Raw genomic sequence first — 14,994 nt, 5'->3', positions numbered from 1 at the left:
TTTCTAACTCACGTATGATCAGTGTTCTTTTCTCTCTCTCTCTCTCTTCTCACATGCATTATGTAGTAAAATAATACACTATACACAATGAATTATAATATCATTGAATTATAGTGTCATTGGACAACATGCTCCAAACAATAGAGAGTAATCTTAAATTGGAGACATCTCACATGCATCAACTGCACAGCAAGAGCCTGTTTCAGTGCTCCACAGCCTTATCAACAGTTGTCTCCTGGTTGAAAAGTTACATGTAAATTGGGTACATCTGTCTAGGCGTTTGTGATACCAGCAAAATTAATGGAGCCGACCTAATGGAGTTATAGCAGTTAGGAGGGGAGATACCTTTTGCTGTTGGCTGTACAGTGGTCTTATTTATTTCCCGATTGCATGAGGTGAAGAAAATATTACTTGTGCTTTCTATAGTAATTTGTATGGATTTTAATCGCTTAACTGCAAAATCACATTGTGCAAAATGAGTTTAAGGGTCAAGATCAATTTCATATTGACAATGGTTTATGCGTAATTTTTCATTTTATTTGTCCTTTTCAGCCAAGTCTTCTTGTTGTTTCAGGACAATGTGGTTCCTGCCTCTGCTACTGCCATTGTTAACCATCGAATTCATCCGTCTCAAACGGTGGCTGATGTTTTACAATATGATAGAGAAATTATTGATGATCCTCGAGTTACACTAGAAGTGAAGACATCAAGAGAAGCTCATCCTGTGACACCATTTGGCCCCAACGACATGCCGTATCAGTTGATGGCTGGGACTGTGAAGCAAGTATTTGAAAATGCTGTTGTAGCTCCAGGTAATATTTTCAATACCTTAAGACACATTAACACAAAAAATAGGCACTTATTAAAATAAATAATTCCCAACATGTATATACAGATGGACGTTGAAAAACGAAGACGAAGACTCAACCTCTTTTCGGTATACAACAGCCGATGTTATATTGAAATTTAAACGGAAATAAAATGAAGCTAACCTAGTTAATTAAACTTAAATCGTAAGAAAAGAATGCAGCTAGTTATGTCCGCAAGCACACAGCTTCAAGATGTTTCTTTTACTTGTAGATAGGGAACAAAATGAAGTTAATTCATAATAACTGTCTTTATAATTTTAAATTAATAACCAGTGTTTATCTGAAATTTCCATAGCTAAAATAAAAGATAATACAGTGAAACCTGTCTTTAGCGGAATCGAGCGGGACTTGCAAAAATTTCCGTTAAAGTCAGGTTTCCGCTTAGTGGAGATAGACCTTTCCTTTCTTCTTTCGTTTCTCTTTTCTTTTTTTTTTTAAATACATGCTTATAAAGGGGCATACTGAGAAAATATATTGCTGTATGTACATTGTTCGATTACAGTACTTCTTTCTTCTACGAATAAATACACCAAAAATTAAAATGGATACAAAATATACTATGCACACGTTTTCTTTATTTTTCTAATAGCCAAGCAGGGTTTTCTGTGTACATTGCTGCTTGGCTGCTTGACTTTCCGCATACACTTTAGCCTGAGAAATTATACTAAGTGAATCAGAATCATTTTTCCGTAAGGCAAAATTTTTGCAGTTCCTTTAAACTTCTGAGAGCATCTTGATATGTATTTATTCTATACTCTTCTTCGAACTCGGTATCGTATTTCTCTTCTTCCTCTATCTCGTTTTCTTCTTTCCGATATTCCGTATGATTCTTGATTAAGTTGAGGGGATTAAGGACAATGTGTGGGGGTGAATATGAGTAGTAGTTGGGGAAGGTCAACACTGTCCAGAAATATTTAACAAATGAACGAACATTTTATCGCAGACAGTGTAATGTATATGTCTCACAGAATCAGAATTTTCCGTTAAATGTTTATTTTTCTTTCCGTTGTCCGCGTAACACAGTTTCCGCTTAATGAAGGGACTTTTACACGTTTTGTTCTCCAAAATTCATGGGACTGTGAAATATTTCCGTTTAAGACAGTTTTCCGTTTAATAAAGGGTCCGTTGAAGACAGGTTTTACCAAGGATAATGCATTGCTTTAAAAAAAGTCACCTATCTCTCTTTAGAAACCCTTATATTCTTTCACATATGGAATTTGCTTTACAAAATAGGAATTTTCTTTGGTAAACAGATACTGTTATTTCAAGCTAAGGTATTAAATTTAATAGAATTAATTAATAGAAAGGGTAGAATTTTGAGGATACGGGCTTTACAAAAATGAAAAAAATATTCTTCTTATTTCTTCTTGACGAAAGTTGTACAATATTTTTGTTTTCCCATGATATATGTACGTCACCATCACCTTGGACATTGTCTCTTGAAATACATCTATCACACTGGCCCACCTTAGACACACTGGTGCCAACTAATCGCCCACTCATAATTTGGCGAAATTTAAACTTAGAGAGCGTCTCCAGTTTTGCATCACCTCTGCCTGCTCTCATTAACATACGCCTCCTGACGTATTACATACAATCACCTAACATACCACCAATAACGTCCATACACTGCGAACATGTACTGAGTGTTAGAACCTCACACACCTTGTTGCAGATCTAGGTTCTTCTATTGTTTTATAACCATCTATATACACTGATCAGCAGCTGATTAGAAACAACAGGACAATTGCAGAAACGGTCCTCCAGAGGCTCCACTAGTGCATGTGAATGAAACGCATTGCGTGTGTACTGCTGTACTGTGCTTCCCCTCTCGGTATCCGTGTCAGTGCAGTGTGCGACGGGCAACACAAAGGACCTGAGTGCATTTGACCGTGGTCAAATCGTTGGGGCCAAATGATTGGATGGCTCTATTTCAGAAATGATTGCGACACTCGGATTTTCAAAGGCAACTGTGTCAAGGGTGTATCGTGAGTACCTGGCTTCCGGTAAAACCGCACCCACACCGGCAAACTGTCGCGGTGAGGGTCGTGTTGACGACAGGGGTAGGCGCCAACTGGCCCGCATCGTAGCAGCCGATAGACGAGCCACAGTGCATCAAATCGCGGAAAGCTTTAATGGAGTACAACGCCGTGTTAGCAGCCACACAATCCACAACCACCTACTCGCCTTGGGGTACAGAAACCATCGGCCCACGCGAGTACTTCTTCTAACCGTACAACACAAGAATCAACGCCTAGTATGGGTAAAGGAACACCGCCACTGGACTGTGGAAATGTGGAAAAAGGTTGCCTGGACAGATCAGTCACGTTTAACATTGGTACATTTCGATGGACGGGCACACGTGCGTCGCTAACCGCAAGAGGTAATGGATCTATCGTGCTAGCAGGGAACTGTGCAGGCTGCTGGTGGTGGTATTCTCATCTGGGGCATATTTACGTGGAGTATAATGGGTTCCCTAACCCGTGTAACATGGTCCCTCACAGATGAACGCTACCGCGATCTTCTGGATGACCATGTCCTGTCATTTGCTCGGCTACAACATCCTGATACTGACCTCATCTTTCAGCAAGACAATGCGCTGGATCACCGTTCTAAGATGGCAGCAGACTAGTTTGATGAACACTCCTCTGATCTGGCAACACTTCCCTGGCCATCACGGTCACCGTACCTCAATCCCATCGAACACATCTGGAACGTCACGGAACGACGCCCTCGGGCTGTTGACACTCTTCCGACCAACCTGCGAGCTCTGTGATAGACTTTGTAGCAGATATGAGTTGGGATGCCGCAACAGCACTTCAGACGCCTTGTGCAGTCCACGCCGCGTCGGGTAGCCGCCGTTATCAGAGCGAAAGGTGGTGCTACACGGTATTAGGTAGGTGTCTCTAATTTAAGTGGTGATTAGTGTATATCATATATAGTATTTTCCCTACGTCTTGTTCTTTCGGTGCAAACAACAAAAGACGGACCTTTCCAGGTGTATATGCTGCTACTGGTGAAAGTTGTCACGCCAAGAATGACACTATAAGTGGAATAAAGTTATTCCACGGATTCGTTAAATAACTATATAGAAATGATAATAACTTTATTGTGGACAGGTTGGATCAGTGATAAAGCGTTTTCTTCAGGTGCGTGGAGTCCCTGAATCGATCCCTGGCCAAGTAAGTTTGTGGTGGACAACATCCTACCCGTAGGTTATCTCAAAGTACTCTCGTTTCCTCCTATGTTATCATTCCACCAATTATAACATCATCATTCACTTGCATTAATCACCCGTCTCCTTTAGCCTAATGGGCATAGTCGTGGGATTATAATATGCCTAGAGACGAAACTTTTTCGCAACAATTTTGATATTTTGTAGCATTAATTATCGCAATTTTCTGCATTTATGTCGCCTTTATTTTTTTAAATGTAGCACAACTTCTTTATGGAACTTGTAAACAGCATGAAAAATATCCAAACATTTCAATTTTTCCGGGCTACGACCATCGTAACGCACGTGCTTTCTTCGCGTTTTTACCATGTCCTCACTTTTTCTCCATGTAATATTAGCCCTGATTTTTTTTCAATAGTTTATTCACATATAGAACACTTTGTGGTCTAATCAGCAATTTTTAGCACTTTGCCCTCCCGAGATATTACGCCCCAAAAAGGCATCAAAATCAGAAATTTCAACTTCTGGACCCCTATAAATCTATGGTACCAGTACTACTGTATCATAGCTGTGGATATTTGTGTAGACTCTTTACATGCAATAGTAATCAGCACAAAACTTATGAACTTTTGCACTTTATGCAATTCCAACATATAGCCCCTTTAAAAGTGTAAATTTCTGTACTTTTCCTGGTGATTGTATGTATTGGTTTGCAACCCTGCATATTTATTTAGAAGGAAGAGTACATATTCTCTGTGTACCTCAGTCTCTCTTCTAAACATTCAGTTTTTGTTTAGTGTTCGTCTGATTCGTACATCCTGAGCAACTGTGGTTTTCGTACAGGCTTGCAAATGCAAAAATTGGCACTCCACCGACAACAAAGACGGCTGCCATTCAAGAACACTTGTAAATACTAAAAGTGAATAGTGAATAGTGTTATTTACCTTCTTATAGACACTCCAATTTTTATAATTTTCGGAGATGGTCGAGCGACCACTTTCAACATTTTTGGACCACTTCAGATGGATTGACTTACTGCAGATACATCATAATATTGTTAACAGAACGATCTACTATTTAACGTTCAGAACTAAAATTAAATTCTTCGATTTGACTAAACAAACAATAAAGTATTGTATAATAATAAGCAATTAATGAGAGACTTAAGAAGATACTCAAATATAGCCAAGGACAGAAAAGAATAGATATTCAAAACCGAATGAATTTTTGCACGAATATTGAAAACTGTAGATAATGTGAATCTAACTCTTGAATCACCAGAAAAGCTAATAACAATTGCAGTGGATAGAAGCAAATTTGGTGATCTTCAGTATTCACCGGTCGCATCTCTTCTTAAACCGTTATCATCTCAGCATCTGCAGGGAAAGGCAGCATTCTTCCACAAAGTCTGTTACTCTAGTTTAGTTCACAAAGACACTATTATAAATCGAAGCGAAGATATAAGGAGGCTTTAAAACATGGATCCATAGTGGCTACGGTTACGAAAAGAGGACGTCCATCAAAATTAATAGTGAATAGTGCAAGTTCGGAGACAACAGTGGATGCTCCAAGTTCAACAAGGTCTTCTACCTTTCCATTTGAAAAAACAAATGCATATTTTGTCAAGAGGCTGAGAATGAACTTCATTTAGTGCAGACGTTGTCCATGGGGCAAAAAATTAAGAACTTTGTTGAAAATAGCTCTGGTGAATTGAAGTGCCGCCTTCTCGCCTTGTTGAACGAACCCGGGGACGCATATGACATGAAATACCACATAAAATGCTTGGTGTATGCTGAAAGAAGAAAATCTTTATCAGAACCACATGAAACTGGATTGTTAACATCTTCGGCTGACGTTTTGGCTGACATCGAATTACTAAATATCTTGCAATGCACATTTTATCGGGATAAAGATGCTATAATAAGTATGCGAGATGAGATGTCAATACGACTTATCTTAATCTTCTCTCTGAGAAAATTGGAGAGATAGTTGATGGCAACTATGAGCGTCATCTGAAATAACAAATACAAAAGTAGTTACCAAATGTGAACTTTGTCCGTCTACCACAAATGAACGCTCCTGAGAATCTCTGCGTTTCCAAGACGATTGAAAAGGCCGTTCATAGCTTCGAAAACATTTCTCATGCTGACGCAACTGCAGTACTCAAAGCATCACAAATAATTCGTGACGAAAACCTTGCCAGTGAACACTGGAAATTTGATGGAACTTTTGACAGGTATAGCTCTCCGCCAATTCTCCAACAGTTCATGCATTGGCTGATACAAGGCTGTAAGTCAGAGATTCAGACAACACGACGAGCTGAAGAAGTTAATAAAGCCGTGAACAACTTATGCCAATTGGTTGTCGCTAGCTGTAGATCTGATCGTCAAATTAATTATCATCCAAAACATGACGATAGTAATTTCCGACAACAAGCTGATACACCATCAACCACTGGGCTTCCGCTACTCATTCATCATAAAACAAGAAGCAAATAGCTCGTAAATGCATTGGAGAACTATGGAATTGGAGTTAATTATAAGAAAATAGAGGAAGTTAGATTTGCCCATGCAATGCAGACAGAAGTGAGACAGTATGATAATGTTCATATACCTCCATTCACAGTTAAAGAGAAGCCAGTGTGGTTTGCTATTAATAACATCGACTTTAATGAAGATACAGCCACAGGAAAAGACACTTTACACGGAACTTGCACCGTAATGTATCAAAAGCAGTATTTCAATGAAGTAACGATGGTTCAGAAGTTGCGCTTCAATCCTGAAGGTAAGATCAGTCACGAAAAACTTGCTCCAAGTGTGTGCATTCGTCAGTTTTCAGCTCCAGTTCCTCAGCCACAGACTCACAAAGGTTATTGTATTTCTAAACCAAGTGGCGAACTACAAATGTAAGGAAATATTAATATTAATTTGTTATAATTTCGTTGTTTCTTAACCAAACTGAATGATACACATGACAATTTATTACTCTTTTAAATTTATTACAAGAAAATTTATTACTCTCTTAAAAGGTACACAACGTTGTTCTCAATTATTTGCTGTTTACTTGTTATTTTTTTTTTTTAAATAACGAAAGCACATCATAAAATGTGCAAAATTTGAAATAAAATTATTTCTCACGTTATTAAGAGCATTGATAAGTAATAATTCTTGTCAATTTTTAAAAATATATTATTTTGTACGTCGTTTGGTATTTGTTGCATGAAGATTGGTCAATTAGTTTGGGAGATATAGGCTTTTAATGACAGCGCTGTGCATTCGCGAAGGCGGCCATCTTTGATAGCCGCCATATTGGATTCGGATTAACGAAAAAATGGCAACCGTGTTAGAATTTCAAAGCATCACTGAAAGAATAAAAATCAAGTATTAGTTCAATTTTAACAAGAAATCCACACGGGATTACACAATACCCCCCACTATATCTGGAAATCGGCCATTTTTGACCAAAATCTCGGAAACGATAAGAGTGACGCGAAAAATTTAATTACTTTCTCAGATAGTTTTTGATGCTCTATCGAATGCAGGGTTCAACATTGAAAAAATCGCAAATAACAGACACACAGACATAGATAATTCAGTAACGAACTTTTTAAGTTCGTTGACAAGTAATATAATGATTTCATGACAGAAAAAGTCTGGATAAGATCTTATAAAATATCTCGTATGTAGCTCTAAATCCACGTTATCTTTGCTCGTCGGAATGAAGTATTAAGATGTAAGGTTAATAAATCTTAATACGTGCAAATGAAGTTGTAGGAGAAATGACGACAGCCATTTTGGAGCTATCTGGGATTGTTTGAGACATCTTGATTGGCTAATCATCTGTTTCAGTGTTTTTCATTAGCCATTTCATTCTCGATTCTAGAATGGTATTTATTACTTGTAGAACTTCCATTTACTTCAACATTAACTAGTACAATTTCCCCTCTATAAAATTCCCTTTCGCAGTATTGACTAAACGAAAGTTGATATATATTTAAGTCTTTTCCTTCAAATTAAATATTTACATTATTATTGATAAAAAGTATTCAAAAATGATTTTTAGTAATGTTTCCTCCGGTTGAAATCTTCCAAAATTTCAAATTTATAAAGAAAAGGAAGGCATTTTTGGTAAAACGTCATTTATAGGATTTTTTTTTTTTTTTTTTTTTGCACATAGCTTTAGATATTCCTTTCCACATTTATTTTTTATGACTACTATTATTATTTATTATCACATAAATTTAGGCTATTTTCTAATTTTTGATACTAAATAAGTCAAAATTAAACCATTTTGAGCACTACAAAATGAGAATTTTGTTTATAACAATGTACTAAATATGATTTGTACTGCCGTATGTAGAAAGATAGACTACACACCCAGAGTTATGTTATCAGTATTTGTATAGTTGATTATTTCAATCTCATAGAAATGTATATGCACTGTTGCTTCTAACTAAATAATTTTCGTTTCCTTTTCAGCTGTTCTAATTGCAAATACAGACACAAGATGGTATTTACCATTGACCAGACATTTATTCCGATTCTTGCCAATTGTTGTTGGTCCAGACGATTCCAAGCGGTATCATGGCAACAATGAAAGAGTGTCAATAGAAAACTACCACAAAGCTGTAAACTTTTATTATAGAGTGATAAAGAACGCTGATATTTTGGTCAGTCATGTTCCTTTATCAGTAGCTCAAAAGCGTGACCAAGAATTGTAAACACAACTTGTTGGTGTTTCTGAAGATGTTCGTGTTTGCTACACATGTTATGTTGAAACTTTATCTGAAGTATATTGTAATATTTCCGTAATATCAAAACGATTAAATATGATTTCTCTTATTTTATAGCGTGCTGAATGCTTGTTTGCTTTAAAATAAGTATCAGTCTGAATATATATACCAGAGAACTTTTGTACTTTGGTTTTAATTTCCATGTTAATAGAAAATAATACAACATGAATATTTGTTTTTAAGGTTGTCTGAAATAAAAAGTTCTGCTGCAACAAGTTTAGAGATAACATATAGCAATAATTTCAGTCTTCTTATAGACAATATGGTATGAACTTCCACTCATATTTCCAAGCTAAGCATGTTCATGTGTGAATGTGTGTGATTTAGTACTTCTTTTGTTTAAATGCATACATTTATATTTTTTAGTTTTTAATTTTATATAAAGAGTTGCGAGCTTCTTTCAATTTGATTAATTTTCAGTTTAAAGTAAATATACTTCTGATAGTTTTCCATTGGTGGTTGGTGCTAAAGTACAATGAGAGGGGGATTTAAAACGTACAACGTTGTGGGATTAGGCAGTATATTCAAACGTACAGATCGTGGTTTCTTTTCTTCTATCTACGTGCAATAAAATAGAGATAATTTTTATATGCCACGATAGCTGTATAAACATGAGCTGTAAAGAGAACAAATAAAGTATTCTTAAATTAGTTTTAAATGTTAATTGCTTTAGTTCATTATTAAACAAACTATAGCTTTCTAGATGGTGAAGCTAACCAGGAATTTCCTTGTAAATGTCAGTCGTCGCACGTACAAAAATTGTAAATACTCACCAGCATTCCAACAATACGCTTTACGTAATTTTTACTAGAGTTTGAAGTTGATCAAATCATTCATTACTTTAACTCTAGTATACATCAAATGGTACAGTAACAACAAAATATAATTACAGTGTAAAAACTTAGTAATGCTGATTCGAAAGTGAGAAGTATCTGAAAAGTTGTGAGTATATTTGTTCCTATTTTCAACACCATGGTATACAATAAATAATAAGAACATAGAAAACAGTGTATATATTTTAGGCATTGTTTAACTTATTCACCGTAATTGTATAAGATTATTCCATTATGATTATAATTTTATTGTGTTGAATTAATGTATTTTTCAGTACCACTTGTACACTCCTTAAGAGGGAAGATAATTTGTTGGTTGACGTTAATAATCATCTATAGTTATGGCGGATATATTTGTCTAGTAGCCACAAAGATAAAGACAAAATTATAGCTTAAATTAGATTTCCAGCGTTTCTCACTGATAGAGGAAGCAAAGAAAACACGTTTTGCTCATATGTATCACAATCAAACTAAAATCCACCCAAGTCTGATACAACCGTTATCCTAATAATTGATTTACTATGTTGGCTGTGTGCATGTTTGTATCAGTGCTTACGTGTGTGTGTGGAGGTAGATATAATTCAGCAAGCAGTTCACACATTAATCTATGATAGTATTTTTATTTTATTTTTTTTTTTTATTTTTTTATTTATTTTTATTTATTTTTTTTTTTTGTAAACGCAACAGTTTTCAGAAAACCTTCTCTTCTGCTGAACAAATTTGCACTCTTTCAGCGTTATCTTGAATGAAAAATTATAATATATATATATATATATATATATATATATATATATATATATATATGACCATATATCACATGTTTGCGTCCAATTTCTTCTGTGTATATATATGAGAGTATAAGAGTTATGTTTGTTTGTTCTGTATATAGGCATTTTGAAACAAAAGGTTGAAAAATGAGATGAATTTGTTGGGGTACTAGGTCATTTGGTCTGTACCCATCTCGAAAGGATAGGAGAGTCTTGCGAAGCTTTATTTTTGTAGGTCTTTCCAGAAACTGTAAAAAGAGTTCGTTTTCTTAAATATTTTACTGTTTATATAAGAACATTTGAATTGTGATTCTAAAATGTTCATTGTGCTTATGCAGATTGTTCATGTGCTAAAAACCATCTTTTGTACAATAACATCTTCCATGCAAGCTTCAACTTCAACAAAATCACTCAATAGGTATTTTTAAATAAAAAAGTAACGAATTTGTCTGCATAAAACTTTTTTAAACATTATCAGCTGAATCCATATTAAGAAGTTATGTACCCACATATCTATTTTCTAAAATATACATTAAGCAGGGTACTTATATATGGTGTATTTGATGCTTATTTTAAGAAAAATGTAGAATTGAGGCTTATTGTGCTATCACCATTACAGTACTTCTAGTTTGTTTTCTTTAATACACATTACAAACTATAAATTTTATGCTAATAATTTATGAATATCTAAACTGATTTGAGAGCAATATCTTTTAATTCAAACAGTATGGTTTTCGAACAACTTCATCGGTTATTTGTTTATATAATAGATCAAAGAGGTTAGTTTCAGCATTTAAAAACAATCGCGGCATTTTCTTGATGTGATAAAGGAAACTTTTGAAACATATCTTTTCTCTAAAAACTTTATTATGAATAATCACACAGAATCCAAAAATTATATACTTTTAGAGAAGAATAATAATACGAAATTAAATTACAGTTAACATATATTTCACGCATTCTTTTATTGCTAATACTAACTAATGTTTGTTCTGTAACTCTTATATGTCCCTAAAATGGAATATATTGACATATCTGTATTCCAATTACTATTTTCTTAATTGGGTAATGTAGTATTTTCTCCTAATATGTTTTATGTTATAAATATATTTATGATAATTAATTTTGTTTTCAGTGCTTTAACACATGAGAAAAAGATTTTTACTGTCAAAGTTTAGTCAAAGCAATTGATAAATGTCAAGTAAAGGAATTGATTACAAGTTAGAACAGAATGTGAAACAATTATTTTCTTCAATATAAATTGGACGTTATGTCTTTCTGTCTAACACGTTAAATTTCAAAACAATATTTTATAAATACGTATATTGTATTTATTAATTTCTAGATAGAAAAGTTCACCCAAAAGAGAGATATAGTTCTATTTTTTCTAACTACTATGATTTTATGTTTAATTTTTTACAGTAAACAATTCTAGTACTCCCAATATTTGTTACTATATTCTTTTCTCTAAGCAGAAATTATATTTAATGAAATCGTAAATAAAATGTGCTATTTACAGCCAAAACTTTGCAACTTGTGCTCAGATTTTGTGTGGTGAACATTATTGTTTTTCTTTCGTAAGTTCTTCTGACGTCAATTTCGTATGTTAGTATATTTTCCTTATTTTCTCTTTTTTTTCTTTTCTTTGTTTCTACATGTAGATTCCTTTCTCTCTAACATGTATTGCGTACTTTGTATTAAAAAAAAGGCTCTTTTTCTTCTCGTAGGCAAATATCCTGAAGCATCTGTTTTAGAAAGTCATAATAAGAGTTTTGTTGTAAAACTTTTTTTTTTCGCAGAAGTGTCACTCCCTAGTAATCTAAAAGAATGGGTCATATTATTGTATTTAATGAAAGGATTACTATATTTTCAGTTTCCATTCTAATATTGAAGTCAATATGAGATATGAATTTTACAAATTGTCCACTATAGGATTTAATTATATACAGCGGAATCTTTTTAAAGTTCAAGGGGACAGGAAGAAAGTTCTCCCTTTCAAAGGGGCATGAATTTCCAAAAATACTTGTTAAATACCTAAAATCGAACGAACAAAACTACTGTATCTACAATGAAAAAAAAAATATGCAGTAGACTTTACAATTAAGAAAGTATGTTATTTGCGTGATACATTACCGCAAACAATCAAACGACATATACTCGCACATAAGTTAAGCTACAGGTACCATGGAAAACATACTTAAATACAGTACCATAGTCACAAGTAACAACGTTAATTATGTGTTCTCACTTAAAGAAGTCCTTGAAATTCGTTTCGTTTGATTTGATTGTTTATGCACGGTCAGCTAAATCTTCAATTTCATTTATTGTGTGAAATGCGTAAGTTATTAGTTACATTTGCTATAAACACAATAGATTTTAAAATTTTCAACCAATTGAAAAGCTTCAGATGAGGTTGGCAAGTGTTGTTTTCTTTACTTCATTGCCGATTTCGTCTTCATCCTTTTCTTCATCATGAGATAAATTATATTTTGGTGTCTTCTCTATGGATGTCTTTGAATGACTGAAAACCAGTTATAACTGGATTCTTCTCTATGCAATCTGTCCAACGTTAAAAGTTCTTGTACTCTAGTATTTCGAGTTATTCAAATATTATATTCTAAAACTTCGATTCATCCATCATTTTCATCAATGTTTTCAATGCAGTTTTCAAAGGGAGTAAACTTTTGTTCGAATTACCCTAGTTCAATTATAAAACATTATGAAATCATTCAGTGTTGATTCCTCTCTGTCAAACGCTACACAGACCAGTATTCCCTCGTAATTAATAAACCATTTTTCAGTATTTCGGTAGAACAATAAAGTTAAATTTATTGATAGTTTATACTACAATACTTCCTCCCATATTATAATACTTCATTGTGATAGTTCTAGAATTTATCTTTTAGTTCCAAAAAATAAATAATGTTCTTTCAAAGAACATACATATCAACGCAATTTGAGTGTAAATTATTATTTTTGACATACAAATATTAATATGCATTGCACGAAAACAACATAAGTGTCACTTTGGTATATTACCATTGATGTACATTCATTGATGTTTTAGAAAACTGTCCGTTACAAGCATAAAGACCAATTACTGAACAAAAATATTCGTAAAATATTGGAGCAGCAATAGTAAATCAAATCGTCATTCAGGGTACAGATTAGCCTCAAAATAAACTATGAACATATTTCACAGTTTTGAAACAGATCCACGAAGGAGGATATTGGGAATAACCGCCTCACTAAAAGCTTGAGAAAAAGAAAGTTGTATTTTCTTTTACTTGAAGTCAGCCACCATTAACTCCACAAAAAGTATCCCTGATGATCAATTTATGGTGTTTAATGACATGGATATATATCTCTAGTTACCTTTAAGTTCGGTCACAACCGCTATGTCCGTTAGAAAGATGTTTCCTCTCAGTTTAACATTATTTCACCAATTACTTAATAATTATTAATTGGAATTTATCATTTGTCTGCTTTGAACTACGGGGCATAATTGTGGGCAAGAAACTAAGGATTTAATTTTATTTCTAATTTTAACTGGCTTGATTCAATTTTGATAAATTGTCTTCTACTGTATTGGAACTATTACATATCCGCAAGTAAAAAGGTATAATGATGTCAAAACAGATAATCTGATAACCACTTGTAATAACCAAATTACCTTAAAACTACACATGTTGTAATGTCTCAGGTTAAGACTTAAGTTATTTTTCATTTTGCTTATAATAGATAAATATTTATATTTACAGTCTTCTCAATACATACGTTTCCTTTCCCAAAATTTTCCTCTGGATCCGTCAATGGATTATGTGTGATTATTAGATTTTCTTTAATTAAATTTGTAACAAGTACTATTATTGGGTATTATTGAGTAAGTACTGACTGTATATATATATATATATATATATATATATATATATATATATATATATATATATAAAGGCTTTCGGTTTGTACAGTCCGCAGCAAAAAACCTGCAGCATGAGGATGTACGTTTATTGTGAAACTATGCCTAACAGCGCAGGGAATTAACATAACGTCTAAGTGGACGAATCACGCCAGGGAAAACCTCGGCGTCCTCCCCTGCACACTTACTTTCGAGCAAAAGATTTCCGTCGTTCCACAATAAATTTACATACTCATGTTGCAGGTTTTTTTTCTGCGGATTGTACCAGAAAGATTTCTGTTTTAATGATGCAACACGCAACATCTTAAAGAGACTGTAAATAGCTTTTCTTGTACATAAACTATTCTCACTTGAAAACAATGTGATACGATATTGTGATTCAATTTCTTAATAACTGTATATAATATTGTTATTTAAATGTATTTATGTTATAATAAAAAGGAATTGTTCTCAATCAAACAATGTGTATTATTATGTATTTTATTTTTTAATTTTAATATTTAACGAATACGATTGTTCTACAAAGTTCCACATCAGCGATCTAGCCAGCCAAGTTGTTCTACGGGGACATGACTTTTTCAAGGGGGCAAGGCTTATTACATACGGTACTAACAGCAAACCAAAGGACTTCTTTCAGAA

General features: G+C 33.8%; 1 protein-coding gene across 1 annotated transcript in view; it reads left to right on the top strand.

Moving 5' to 3' along the window:
- LOC145688166 (N-fatty-acyl-amino acid synthase/hydrolase PM20D1-like) overlaps positions 1-14,805 on the top strand; it is a 127,078-nt gene extending 112,273 nt beyond the window's left edge. The window contains exons 8-9 of the mRNA XM_081762006.1: positions 575-812; positions 8,523-14,805. Of these exons, the coding sequence (XP_081618132.1) occupies positions 575-812; positions 8,523-8,764 (480 nt within the window). The 3' untranslated portion in view covers positions 8,765-14,805. The remainder of the gene's footprint in view (positions 1-574; positions 813-8,522) is intronic.
- The last annotated feature ends 189 nt before the right edge of the window (positions 14,806-14,994 follow it).

Source organism: Thermobia domestica, chromosome 6 (genome assembly GCF_964235325.1).
Source record: "Thermobia domestica chromosome 6, izTheDome1.hap1.1, whole genome shotgun sequence".
Lineage (NCBI taxonomy): Eukaryota > Metazoa > Arthropoda > Insecta > Zygentoma > Lepismatidae > Thermobia > Thermobia domestica.
This window is presented reverse-complemented; position numbering and strand designations above follow the sequence as displayed.